Raw genomic sequence first — 13,330 nt, 5'->3', positions numbered from 1 at the left:
GCCAAGGTCAAGTCAAAGGCGACCTAATAATATCACATAGAGTTTTGTAGCAATGGCACTTCAGAATGCCAAGGACACGAGATTGACCTGAGCTTCGTAAAAAGCAGCTCAGTGTCTGTGAATATTGATAATTTACATAGATTTTTAAATGACACAAATTAGAGCAAATATACAACCGACTCAATTTGTTTTTACTATTAACATCATAAACATAGCTTAGCATCCATGATAGTCTGCCAAACAATGCAACTAAATGTTCCGTCTGCTTGTCGGAAATGGTTCAACAAGGTATCTTCAATCATGTCGAAGAATGTCAGATGCACAGGTACGCTCGGGTGGTGGCAGATGTGACTCCGACGTTCCGCGAAGGTTCCCCGTTATCAGCTGCGTGTCGCAGCAAGATGCAGACTAGGCGCAGCGTAGCGTAGCAGCCCACGCTCAATAAGCCCGCATCTCTGAATGCAAGCGTGGTCGTCCTCCTCGACCGGAACCACCAACGGGCAAGCTCGCTCCGAATGGTGATAAGGAACGATGCTACCTCATTGAGGCCCGACGCCCCCACTGCGCTGGCCCGAACTCGGGCTTGATAGTATTCCCAACGTAGCCCGACTTCCCGAAGATAATCGTTATCTCGGTCCAGGGGCTCCAGGAGGTGTAATATGGATGCAGATATAGCGAGTTGTTAGGCCAATAGGTTCTAGCGAAGCGCAAAGGTGTAGCACTTGATAGATAACGGATTCTAGCTCGATCCTTTATGGTAGTTGCTTATCGAAATTACCCATCTGAGTTGAATGGCTGGCGCCCTATTGGCCTCTAGGCACGGCCGCCAAGCCATGCCAACCTTGGGTAATCACTTATTAGGTGACCAGGCTACCAGCCTCACAGCATGTTCCGCCGTGTCCCCGGACCCTTATCTTGAGATCCGTTGCGGGATTCTGGTGACATCCCGGCAGGATATTGAAGGGCAAGCTAGGACTGGTGGAGCGTGCGTGCACCCGGAGGCCCCAGGCTATGTTGGTTAATAAGATTTCTCCATTGGTGTGGAGTGCAGAAAGAGAGCCCCGCCTCTACGTTGTTTATTTGTTCCATCTTGCTCTCTTGCACCTTTCAATCGAATAGGTGTTTGCTTGTTGTGTCGATATCGTTCCTCTTTCCAATTCACCGCCACAATGCTTGTCTCACCACAACACCAAGAACTCGGCGTTTCGGACCTACCCGTCGTGGACCGGAGCTCCGTCATCCGCCCCGAGACACCTCCGGACTTGCATATCCCAGAGTCCCGGGCCACTGTGAAGGTATCAATCATCGATACCACCAGTCACATGAGCAACTTCCCCATGTGGCCTTTCCTCGATCCGCTCATGCCCGGGCACGAGGAAATGAAAGGCTGCGACTTTTCCTTTATTGTTGAACATGCCGAGAGCGGGAACAAGTACGACACCTTGCTCTTCGATCTTGGCGTGCGAAAAGACTGGGAGAACCTGCCGACGCCCTTCCTCCGAGGCATCAAGGAGGGCGGTTGTAGGATACAGGTGGACAAGGATGTTGCCACCATTCTGAAGGAGAATGGTAAAGATTTGTCCGAGGTGGGAGGTATCGTGTGGTCACATTGGCACTTTGATCATGTCGGTGACACCCAGACGTTCCCACACACGACAGAGATCATCGTCGGACCCGGATTCAAGAAGGCCCATGTCCCTGCGTGGCCCACAGTCCCTGACTCTCACATTGACGAGAAGGCGTGGGAAGGCCGCACACTCCGCGAGATCGACTTCGCTAAAGAAGGAAAGGGCCTCAAGATTGGCCGGTTTGATGCTCTCGATTTCTATGGGGATGGAAGCTTTTACCTCCTCAACACCCCAGGCCACACCATCGGCCATCTTTCCGCCCTTGCTCGCACAACGGCCGACCCCCCCACCTTCATCTTCATGGGCGGAGATATCGCACACCAGGGAGGAGAGTTCCGGCCGACGCCATATATGCCTCTGCCCATCGACATCTCCCCCAACCCGTTCAGCAGCCTGCTGGCACGCCCTGCCATGGCGTGCCCTGGAGATATCTTCGTCGACATTCACCGCAACAAGAGCCGTACAGAGCCCTTCTTCGACCCGACCACCGCCGAAGGCGCATGGCATCATTGCGCCCACGAGGCGAAACGAAGCATCGACAAGCTGACCGAATTCGATGCGTACAACAACATCTTCCCCGTCATCGCTCACGACAACAGCCTGTATGGCGCCATCGACGTTTATCCAAAACCAGCAAACGACTGGCTCGCAAAAGGCTGGAAGGACAAGACCAGGTGGGGTTGGCTCAACGAGTTTGATCCGGGCAGCGAGGGGTTGGCCAAGGCTAGCCAACAGTGATGATGCTCCGGCTTTGATTTCAGCGTTTCGTTAGAGCATTTCGCTATGTAGTACTATGTCATGCCCTTTTGTCTTTGCATGATTATGGCGGTGGTCTCATTCACCCCGGCTATCGGATCTTAGGCGTGTTGAGTCGCTATGTACATCTCATATCTTTTTCAGGGGTTATATTTGAGGCTGGTGCTGGGCCGGGCAAGAGACCCAGGCTCGAGAATGGGGGAGAGCAGACTGGAATAATCGTTACAATTCACTGTTTCGCCTATTGGTACACGGGCTTGGTACTACTCGCTCATGACTTGATTCAGACAGATGGTCTACGTTCTGTTCACAGAGTTACAATTCCTCAGTTGCCAATATCTTTCGCCGCCTCCACGTTATATCTGTCACCTTTTGGCTTCAGCTCGTTAAGCCTATCTCGCATGTACTTCAACTCCTCCTCTGTGAGATCGACCTCTCTCGAAGCCCAGTTCTCCTCCAACCGCGCAGGTTTCGTGGTGCCCGGGAGGGCGATCATACCCTGGGCGGCCACCCACGCGAGCGCAACCTGCGCGACAGTGCAGCCTTTGCGCCTTGCAAGCTCCTTGAATCCCTCGCTGATATTCTTGTTGATGTAGAAGTTCTCACCTTGGAACTTGGGGACTGGAGAGGGGGTCAGGTGTCAGCACCAGACGACGAGACAACGCGTGCAAGGAAACGCAAGACTTACTTTCCCGGCGGTAGTCCCCTTCCTTGAATTCCTCAGGCGAGTTGTAGGGGAAGTCCTCGACCAGCCAGCCATGACCGAGGGGTCCATAGGCGACGTAAGCGACGTTGAGCTCGCGCGCCGTATCGACGAGTCCATCAACCTCGTGGAGTGTCTCAAAGGCAGAGTACTCGGCCTGGACGGCATGGATCTTGGCAACTGCGTCAACGTGTCAGTGAACGGCGGAGAATCTTCACAGACCGGCCGATACTTACTGGAATTTGCCTTTCTCAGGGTCGCCGCAGAGCATTCGGAAAGCCCAATGTATTTCGTCTTGCCTTCTCTGCGGAGCGAGTCCAAAGCCGTGATGGACTCTTCTAGAGGGGTGTCTGCGGTCGAAGAGTCAGCTTCGGCGAAGGGAGTAGAGATGCGGGAGACTAACTACGGTCCATGCGATGAAGGTAGTAGAGATCAGGTGTGAAACCCAGTCGTTCAATAGTGCCCTCGATGTATTTCTTGATATGTTCGGCCTTGTTAGTGACAGCCCCGTCCTCGAAAACAGCAACACCACATTTCGAGGCAACTATAACCACATGTATTAGGCGGTGCGCAAGTTAGATGGGTGTGTGGAACACGGACTGAAAAGCCTATCCCGGCAGTTGTGCTTGCGAATGAAATCGCCGAGGAGCTTCTCATTTACGCCAGCTCGGTAGGATACGGCAGTATCCCAGAAAGTGCATCCCAACTCCAGGGCCTTCAAGAGAACAGGCTCAGCCTCCTCGTAACTGAGGTTCTCGCCCAGTGCGAAGCTGATGCCCATGGCACCGAAGCCTGGCACTGGAACCTCCAGGCCATCGATGAAAGGGATGGTTTTGACCATATTGATGTTACGCCGGGAAGATTTGTGATTGAATATCGGAGTCAAGCGGGCCTAGTGGGTGCTATCTCAAGAAGCGGTTCTCTTTTCGAGACCACCGCACAGCCGTGTTAAATACCGATATCGATTCGTTTCTGATAATTGCCTATCGTCGTTGCGGTGGATGTCACCCGCTTTCCGATCCACCGAATGGCGAAGCAACTGATAGGCCCGAGATTGCTTCCCGAGCGTGCCGGTTGTTCCCCGATCACCGTCCCTAACAGCCCCGAACACGGGTTATTGCCCACGACGATAGGGATTTTCTGCATCAAACGGCTGTACAAAATTACGCCGCCCACTGAGCGAGGGCCGAGAATTAAACTATTATTACGTAAGGTGCTCTTGACATTCGTCAACCTTTCTGTCCCGCGCATCTCACTAGCTCTGCAGCGAAGACATTCATGGGGAAGCGAAACCCATGATGACGGAATGGAATGGGCCGACTAGACAACTTGGGATTGGCTTTCTCGTCGCTGTCGTCTCGTGGCGAGCGACGGGTGGGAGGACTCGAACATTAGAACGAAAGTCCGCATCCGTAGAGTGTTCCTGGTACTTCTATTTCCCTATCAAGGGGCAGAATGATTGGGCGATTGGGGAATTGTTGGTCACCAATGCCGACGCCAATAACAATAGATCGGACGGCGACTTACAGAAAATCTAGGGTGGTTTGTTTGAGTCTGTCGATGACACGGCCCGCATCTGCCCCATAACAATTGGTTTAATAGGTATCATCGCTGTAGGGCCATGACTGACTCTGGTTATCCCCCCCCTTCGGATCTACCTATCTACAATATAGCCTGTTTTTGAAGCACCCAATGAAAAGCCTGCAGTGACAGCTGGTGTCATTTCTAGTCTGTTCCACATCCGTGATTTCATATGTCTATTTACAGCTTTCACCAGCTAGGAAAGTCCGCCCCGTTGCGTAATCATGCCTGGGCGAGCCAGAAGTCGAACCATTCGATGAATCCTTTAAAGTGTTGTTCCTTTGCCCAGAGCTCATAAGGGTCCGTAAGCCGCGTTCGTGACTGACAAAGTGTGTTAGCCATCCCGCCAAGACATGGACAGTCACGGTTGGTGCCGAGCTTACCGCGAAGCCGTGGCCGACATGGGAGAATATCTGCATGTTGAACCGTTGCTGCTTTTCGGTACAGATCTCGACCACCCTTGCCCGCGATTCGTTTGAGAATAGCTTGTCGGTGGCCGGGACCGAGAAAGCGACGGGTGCTATTTGCCGTGCGTTAGATGTCGTGAGATTCTTGAACAATCAGCCGTACATTGGGATCCCCTTACCCTTGGACTTCTGCACATGACTCTCGTTCACGAAAGACGGGTGGGCAATGGCTCCAGCCGCGCAGATGCCTTCTTCAGATAGTTGTTCCAACACAAATCGCGCACCCCAGCTACCTTTAATCAGCTTACGCGGTCTAGGGATTTGGAAGCGAATTGGGAAAACTCACCAGTAGCCAACACAGCCAAACTTGACCTGACCATCACCGCCATACTTGGCCTTGACGTTCTTTACCCACTCCCTCCCAACCTCCTCTGAAGGACCCAGGTGCTTGGCGGACCAAGCTGCCAGGTCGAAGTTGGGATCAGTCAACGGCGAGACGGTATACTTTGTCACAGCGTCCTATGGTCCCAGACTTATCAACAGAGTGATCTCCGCATAAGACAGGCCTCCTGGCAGTGCACTTACTCCGAGAAAGTAGTCGACGCCGAGTGTGAGGTATCCACAGGCGGCGTAGGCGTCCATCATCAACTTGCTGTTGATGTGCAGCCCAAAGGCATCGGGGAAGAAGAGAAGCACGTTTCCATTGGCGACCTTGGGATCGGGCTTGGCCACGTAGCTATCGACGCCTTCGATCTGAATGATGTTTCCCGTGGGCTCGCCGTTGTGAAAGTCGCCCCTGAGGCAGCACAAATCAGCGGGCTTGGCGAGTACGGGATCGTTGATGTCTGCCATGTTGTTGTTCTGTATCGCTCTTTTGATGCTAGGATGTATGATGCGGATGAGATGCAGGTTGAGATGATTTGGATAGCTGTTTGTCCGCTTCGCTGCCGGTCACCTTGCAGCTCCTTCGATTGATAACGCCGGCAGATAAATTGCGACCCCTGCCGAGTTTCCGGCTACATCGGAAGCAGGCCGGGAACAGATCCGATCGGGGATCGGCCCCAAATCAAGCACCGAGATACGCTCCTCTATTCCAGGGTGAAGCCGAAAATGGCAAGCAACCGTGACTCTACTCAGTCTAGCGATTGGAGGGCATAATAAGGCTTGAGAATTGAGTCGTCTACTCGGGGTCCGCATGGAGCACCAAGTTGCCACTTTCTAAATACAAGTTGGCTCTTGACTCTCGAGGCGCCAAATTTTCAAACCTCCAGTCGCACAATTCGCAATCGACGCATGTTCTTCTCTATGCTCTGATATCTTTTTCTGCTTATGCCAAGTAGATAACCTGTGCGGAAGATGTCTCGGCCCTGGACAGAGGTCGTCGCCGAGAAGCGGGCTATACGCGATGAGAAGCTCTCCAAGTCCTACGGTGAAGACGCACCGTCTGATCCTCGTATCTTCGCTGCGAAAGATGCCCAAGACTTGGTCAAGCTTTTAGAAGCCCGGGAAATCACATCCGAGGCTGTTGTCATAGCTCACATTGCCAAGTAAGGGATCGATCCTCGGACAAACATGCCTGTATCTCTGACCAAACTCTGCCTTTAGAGCTAAAGATGCCCACAGGAGAGTATGCTTGCTGTTATTAACCGTCTCTCTGGGAGGCTCAGCTAATCGATTCATGATAGACAAATTGTTTGACAGAGATCTGCTTCGATGAGGCCCTGGAGCAGGCGAGAGAGCTCGACGCCTTTCAACAGGAACATGGGCGGCTGAAGGGACCCCTACACGGCGTGCCGGTTTCGCTTAAGGATCAATTCAATCTTGAAGGGCTAGATTCAACACTGGGCTATGTTGGGCGCGCCTTCCATCCCGCCGACTCGGATTGTATCTTGGTGACAGTGCTCAAGCAGCTTGGCGCCATCATCCTGGCCAAAACAAACCTGCCCCAGAGTATTCTGGTAAGGAAATGAACCGTCTGCGTTGGTATCGAAGCCGTAAGCTGATCTTTGGCAGTGGGGTGAAACGGAAAACCCACTTTGGGGCCTGACCACACACCCGATGAACCCTGAATTCACTCCAGGTGGCTCTTCAGGAGGCGAGGGTACGCTCCTCGCCCTCAACGGCTCGGCGCTTGGATGGGGAACAGATATCGGCGGTTCCATCCGGGTTCCGTCCCACATGAATGGCTTATGGGGCCTCAAACCAAGCGTGAGCGACCCTGCTTCTTAACTGTCAAGTACTCTTGACTGACTTGCTGACCCGGCACTAGAGCGGAAGATTTTCGTATGAAGGCGTAGCCAACTCTCAAGATGGACAAATTCAGATACCTTCTGCCGTGGGCCCTATGGCCAGGACCCTCAACACTCTTACGTTGGCATCCAAGGCTGTGATTGAGGCTGAGGCTTGGCGACTGGATCCTCAGATTCCACCTCTGCCATGGAGAGACGATGTCTTCCGACAATATTCGCAAAAGCCGTTGGTTATTGGTGTCATGGTAGATAACGGAATCGTAAAGGTACACCCACCTATTGAAAGGGTGTTTACAGAGTTTTGCCAAAAGCTGGAGGCAGCTGGACACGAACTCGTTCCTTGGGATACCTCTCTGAACGTCGACTGCATCAAGCTCATGGTAAGACCAGCTCCACCCCGAGGCTATATTGACATCACGTACTAATTCTAACAGGATGAGCATTACGTTGTCGATGGAGGCGAAGACATTCGACGCGATGTTGCGGCAGGTGGCGAGCCATTCATGCCCCATACCCAGAGCTTGGTGGAACGCGGCTCGGCGATTTCTGTTTATGAATACTGGCAGTTGAATAAGAGAAAGAAAGCCACCCAGGCCGCCTACAATAAGATGTGGAATGCCGCGAGGGCGTCGTCAGGCCGACCCGTTGACGTTCTACTCGTGCCCACCATGCCACACACCGCAATCCCGCATCGGACACTACGCCATCCCGGCTACACGAAGATCTTCAACTTCCTCGACTACACTGCGTTGTCTTTCCCAGCCGGCAAGGCTTCGAAAGCCCTGGATCCTCCTTCCCCTGTCAAGTATGAGCCTCGCAACGCTGCCGATGCTTGGAACTGGAGCTTATACAATATCGAGAAAATGGACGGATATAGCGTTGGTCTGCAGATCGTGGGCCGGCGAATGGACGAGGAAAAGGTCTTGGGGGTTGCTCAGCAGGTTCAAAACTTGTTGCAGGTGGAAGCTTGAGTGCAAAGTTATAGGTGGAAGCTTACATTGTTGACGTCTAAGAACTTAAGCGCAGTTCACCCTTTCTTCACTCTATTCAGCTCCATGAATCTATGTACCGAGGTGCATGTGACTCTTTGTCATGATTCCGTCTTGATTTTCAATGCTAATGATACGTCGGCGAAGGGGAACGTTGGTTATTCCACATCGAAGGGAATTGGTACTTTTACGACCCTCGTTCTAGGTACTCAAAGACATTATTGACGACCACTAATGCTCCTCCTCCTGATTCTCTCGGTGTCACCAAAGACAGCCGCAACCAAGTCCTTCTTGTTCACCTTTCCCATCGCATTACGCTTGATAGAATCGACGATCTCCAGGTCCTGGGGAACCTTGAACGGCGGGATGTGAACCTTGAGGTCACGCCGCATCTCCTTTAAGCCCCACGGTTCGGCGCTGTTCTTCCCTGCGTCGGATAAGACGACTACTGCTGCGACCTTCTGGCCCCAGGCTTCTGATGGCAAGCCGACCACCGCGCATTCGGCGACGTTGGGAAGTCCGAGTAGCTCACGCTCAATCTCCAGCGCCGAAATTTTCTCTCCGCCGCTCTTGATGATGTCGGCGCTCCGGCGCCCCTGGATGAAGTATGCTGGACCACGGGCCCAAGAGCCAGACTTGCCCTCGCCGGCCCCTGGGACGGCACGTCGAACGGCAATATCACCTGTCCTGAACCAGCCGTCACCGGTGAACTCCTTCTCGGTGGCGGCAGGGTTGCGCCAGTACTCGGAAAAGATGGTCGATCCCCGGATCTGGATTTCTCCTTGTCTTTCTTTTCCTGTCGCGGGGTCCTTTTCCTCCCCAAGCCCAATGATGGTCTCCTCGCCCGTGTCGTCATTCTTCTCGGCAAGGCGGACCTCGACTGAAGGGAGGGGCCAGCCAACGGAGCTCTCAACGCGGTCGCTGTAGTCCAGGCCACACGAGATGGCCATACCGATCTCGGTCATACCGTAACGCTCGAGCAGAGTGTTGCCCCCTGAGAGCTTGGTCCAAGCATCGCGGGTTGGGGCAGGGAGTGCTGCCGAGCCAGAGATATTGAGGCGAAGATGCCTCACGGAGATTGCCTCCCTGCCAGCCCTCTGAATCTCGGTAGACAAAGAAGGGTAAGCGGACAGCATACGAGCCCATACTGTCGGCACGGCTGTGAGAAAGGTAATGGGTTGAAACACCGCCTTGTCGCCGGTGCCATTGCTCGTGCCATTGATTATGCCGTTCCCGTTGACTGGCAGGAATGGCGCAGCCAGGCGAGACCAGACTCGTTCGGCATTAAACCCAATCATGAACTCTACACTCGACCCCGCTAGCAGGGGTGCTAGGAGCGCATTCATGGTGCCGTGGATGTGGTGAAGAGGGAGAATATGCAGAAGACGATCCGATGGCCGGTAATCCCAAGCTTTGTGGAGGCTTTGCGCCTGGGCGAGCAGGCAAGCTTCTCGGAGCAGCACGCCCTTTGGGCGTGCCGTTGTGCCGGATGTGTACAGCATCATGCCAGACGTAGCACCGCCAGGTGCGTCCGTCCACTCCACGTCGATATCGTCCTCGTTCTGGGCATCGAATTCGCTGATTTGATGTAGGACAGGAACGTTATCGAGACCTTCCGCGACAACTTGTTGGGCTTGCTTGGCATGTGCAGCAGATGAGATGACAACCGTTGCCGCGCTATCATTGAGAATGTATCGCAACTCACTCAAGGGGTGAGAAGGTGCCAAAGGCACTGCGACGGCGCTGGATGCCAGGATACTCAAGAACGTGACTGTTGTTTCCGATCAGCAAAGAAGCCCATGTCATAAGACGCGCTGCGATTGCGAGGTGCATTCATACCCACGAAGCCGTAACCATTCTCAACAATGAACCCGATCCGTTGACCCGTTAATGATTTGTCGCCGACAGACTCCAAGAGCGCATGCCGCGCGCGTGCAACATCCCGGATGAGAGACCTGTATGAAAATACGGTACCGGTGCTCTGGTTGACAATGGCAACAGAGGAGGCGTCTGCCTCGCTGAGAACCTTGAAAAGCGGTGTCCGGCAAAGACTGGCCATCATTTTGGAAGTAGATTCGATAATCTACTGCATTGGAAGTGTTCGCAGAATGAACCCGTCTTCTGTATACTCGGATCGGCCTATGGGCGCTTGATATCCGAGTCATGCCAACCTACTATTGCCAATTCAGGAAACTCTACTAGTCACACGATCGTTACCAGCTCCGAGTGGAGATGGCCGGGGAGCTGTCGGTTTCTATCGGCTCGGTCGGATGCTGCCACGACCGCCCATATCCGCTCATCTTATCTCGAATCTGGTGTACCTTTCCTGGGGTCTGCGCCACGTTTCCGCACCATATCAGGGAGCAGTCGGGGCGAAGCCGCGGAGGTGGCATGCGATACTGCGCTTGATGTACCAGCCCGGCCTCACGTTAGATAGGGACGTAATTGGTACAAAGCGCCATCGGAACTCACCATCGGGGCCATTGGAGATATGAGATGATATATGAAACCGCGTCCAGGTCCGAGCCTAGCCTAGGCTGTCGCCACGTGGTGACTTCAGCATAATCTCGACCACGTGAGTTGCACTGCAATGGCGTACCAACAGCAAAGCTATACCTTTGATGCCGGCCGACTGGGGCTGATCGAAGGCCTGAGCTTGAGTCTGCGTAACGAGCCAGCCGTCCGGTACTTCGGCGGTCTTCCCTATGCCCTACCGCCGACCGGCGAATACCGTTTTCGCGCTCCTCGAAAGCTGCCCAAGGAATTCAAATACGGCACAGTTTCGAATCCGGGTCGATTCACTGGCGGAACAGCAATCTGTCCACAGCCTCCGGCGCGCACTCCGCAAAACAAGGCCCTCTTCGACGAGGACTGTCTGCAACTGAATATGTGGATCCCTGCAGAGCCTGCGCCGAAGAAGGGTTGGCCTGTATGCGTGTATTTCCATGGGGGGTTCCTGCAAGTCGGCAGTGCTAATTGGGGCCCAGCCTCGTTGGGGCCGCTTCTCAAGGAATCGGCCTTCAGGGCCATCATGGTGTTTCCTGCTTACAGGTTGAATGCCTTCGGATTTCTCGCAGGTGAAGAACTCGCTTCCGAGGCGAAGAAAAACGGTGAGACCCATAGTAACATGGGCTTATGGGACCAGAGGACTGCTCTGGAGTGGACTTACACAAACATCTCGGTCTTTGGGGGGGACCCATCGAACATTACCGCCGCCGGATACTCTGCCGGTGGCTTTTCGGCTTTCCAGCAATTGGCGCACGAGCTGTATTGTGTTCCCGAAGAGGCCCGCATCATCAAAAGAATCGCGATGCTCTCGAACGGGCCCGGCGTTGCGCCGAAGACTCTGGCGGAACAACAAAAGCAGTTCAACGAGTACATTACAAGGCTGGGCATCTCACTCGAGCTCCCATCAGCCGAGAAGCTGAACGCTCTCCGGAGTCTACCGTACCTGAAGTTGGTCGAGGTGCAAAGAGACATGGAGATTCACGAGTTCCGGCTTGTTGATGATGGCGCGTTTCTACCCAAAAACCTCATGTCGAAGGTGGACGATGGGGATTTCGGGAAGAAGATGAAACAAGCCGGGATCACGCTCCTCAGCGGAGAATGCAAAGACGAGCACACCATCTACCGCACCTGGCGAACTCCCGAAAACTCGTACGACGCTGTTTTCTCCCGCTTCTGCGCCGAGTTCCCTGAAAGTGCTGTGCAAAAGCTGATGGGTCACTATTGCGGCGCGGACAAGGAGCTCCCGTCCGACTACGATGATTGGAAGGACTTTTTCGGCCAGACTTACGCCAACCTCCAAGTCCACGCTCTTCAGCGCGGACTTCACAACGCACTGTTTCGAGGCGGCCTCGTCCCGGGTGTCGACGTTCTGCGGTACCGATTCGACAAGCGGCTGCGGTGCATCGATGGGACTTATCCTCCTGAATTGGGGGTGACACACTCAAGCGATGTGCCCATCTGGTTCTGGGGTGCGAATTTCTCGGGTGGGCTGACGGACCAGGAAAAGAGCTGGCTCGGAGGGTGGAACCTAGGCTTCGCGGCCTTTGTAAAGGGCGACGGAGTGATATGGGGTCCAAAGCAACACAAGGAGATGAGGCGGTGGAGGAGCGATGGCGAGACAGATGTCTGGACGGATGATAAATGGCAGATGGGTCTGGAGATTTGGGATTTGCTCAACAAGCCATGATGAGATTACGGACCATGCAAAGACGTGGTGACAAGTTACAGGGACTTGCTAATTGACGTACCAGCTGTTCGACCTGGGGGGATCTTTCAGGCGACAAGCCCCCAGTCTTGTTGCCATTTCCTCTCGTGAGAGTTGATGGTCTTTATTGGATGGGGAATAGGTACATAATATTACATATTCTGCTGATACTCGACCAGCAAAGATCTTTGTCAGGGTTATGCTTGGGACTTGTTCCTCTCTACTGGACTTGGGCATGGATTTGCGCACTGATAATGACACGCCTGACGCCAATGTCTCGAACATTATTTCTTTCTCTCGACTTCGCTCTCTATGGGACGGTGCGGTTGCGCAGACATGATGACGTTTGACAAGAAGGTTGATGACTTGTTGAGTGGCGTGGTGGGGCTAAGTCCTGTACGTCGCGGGTTTCTAGCCGTTTTCAGCATGAAGTCGGCATGATCATCAACTGGAAACGGCAACGGTTCACGACACCTGACTAGCTAGGGTGACTAAAACCTGTGCCCAAGGGAGCGTCACAAAGACCTCAGAATAGCGTCGTTGGCAGGTGGCTGTCGAGCTTTGCTTCGCTAAGCATATTCCCACGAGCTAGAGCACACAGCAGATAGGGATATACGAATGAGTGAAGAAAAGTCTCACGAGCTAGAGCACACAGCAGATAGGGAGATACGAATGAGTGAAAAAGGCTTGTATTGTGTGAAGGTGAATCTCCCGGGTGGAGGGCCCATATAAAGGGGACCCTCGAGCTCGTTCATGTGACATGGCACGTGGTGTGGCTGACGGTATCCGCCACACATACATGAG

At 53.6% G+C, this 13,330-nt stretch overlaps 6 protein-coding genes across 6 annotated transcripts; 3 read left to right on the top strand and 3 right to left on the bottom strand.

The window, feature by feature from the left end:
• Positions 1–1,169: 1,169 nt before the first annotated feature.
• GLRG_10902 (metallo-beta-lactamase superfamily protein) lies at positions 1,170–2,366 on the top strand (the record flags this gene model as incomplete). Its single annotated transcript, XM_008101576.1, has 1 exon — positions 1,170–2,366. One exon carries the CDS (start codon positions 1,170–1,172, stop codon positions 2,364–2,366), a length of 1,197 nt encoding a protein of 398 aa, XP_008099767.1.
• A 343-nt stretch (positions 2,367–2,709) lies between these two features.
• GLRG_10901 (aldo/keto reductase) lies at positions 2,710–3,928 on the bottom strand (the record flags this gene model as incomplete). Its single annotated transcript, XM_008101575.1, has 5 exons — positions 2,710–3,005; positions 3,073–3,267; positions 3,324–3,437; positions 3,491–3,631; positions 3,688–3,928. The coding sequence occupies 5 exons, from the start codon at positions 3,926–3,928 to the stop codon at positions 2,710–2,712; spliced, it is 987 nt and encodes a 328-aa protein (XP_008099766.1).
• Positions 3,929–4,890: 962 nt separating this feature from the next.
• GLRG_10900 (dienelactone hydrolase) lies at positions 4,891–5,927 on the bottom strand (the record flags this gene model as incomplete). Its single annotated transcript, XM_008101574.1, has 5 exons — positions 4,891–4,989; positions 5,052–5,188; positions 5,255–5,364; positions 5,422–5,594; positions 5,661–5,927. The coding sequence occupies 5 exons, from the start codon at positions 5,925–5,927 to the stop codon at positions 4,891–4,893; spliced, it is 786 nt and encodes a 261-aa protein (XP_008099765.1).
• Positions 5,928–6,431: 504 nt separating this feature from the next.
• GLRG_10899 (amidase) lies at positions 6,432–8,295 on the top strand (the record flags this gene model as incomplete). The annotated part of the gene is made up of 6 exons (XM_008101573.1): positions 6,432–6,622; positions 6,681–6,702; positions 6,761–7,033; positions 7,089–7,283; positions 7,345–7,704; positions 7,759–8,295. 6 exons carry the CDS (start codon positions 6,432–6,434, stop codon positions 8,293–8,295), a joined length of 1,578 nt encoding a protein of 525 aa, XP_008099764.1.
• A 236-nt stretch (positions 8,296–8,531) lies between these two features.
• GLRG_10898 (AMP-binding enzyme) lies at positions 8,532–10,375 on the bottom strand (the record flags this gene model as incomplete). Its single annotated transcript, XM_008101572.1, has 2 exons — positions 8,532–10,084; positions 10,153–10,375. The coding sequence occupies 2 exons, from the start codon at positions 10,373–10,375 to the stop codon at positions 8,532–8,534; spliced, it is 1,776 nt and encodes a 591-aa protein (XP_008099763.1).
• A 528-nt stretch (positions 10,376–10,903) lies between these two features.
• Positions 10,904–12,508, top strand: GLRG_10897 (carboxylesterase; the record flags this gene model as incomplete). The annotated part of the gene is made up of 1 exon (XM_008101571.1): positions 10,904–12,508. The coding sequence occupies one exon, from the start codon at positions 10,904–10,906 to the stop codon at positions 12,506–12,508; it is 1,605 nt and encodes a 534-aa protein (XP_008099762.1).
• Positions 12,509–13,330: the final 822 nt, after the last annotated feature.

Source organism: Colletotrichum graminicola (genome assembly GCF_000149035.1).
Source record: "Colletotrichum graminicola M1.001 genomic scaffold supercont1.69, whole genome shotgun sequence".
NCBI lineage: Eukaryota > Fungi > Ascomycota > Sordariomycetes > Glomerellales > Glomerellaceae > Colletotrichum > Colletotrichum graminicola.
Note: the sequence above shows the minus strand (reverse complement) of the source record. Positions and strands in the feature narration are given on the sequence as shown.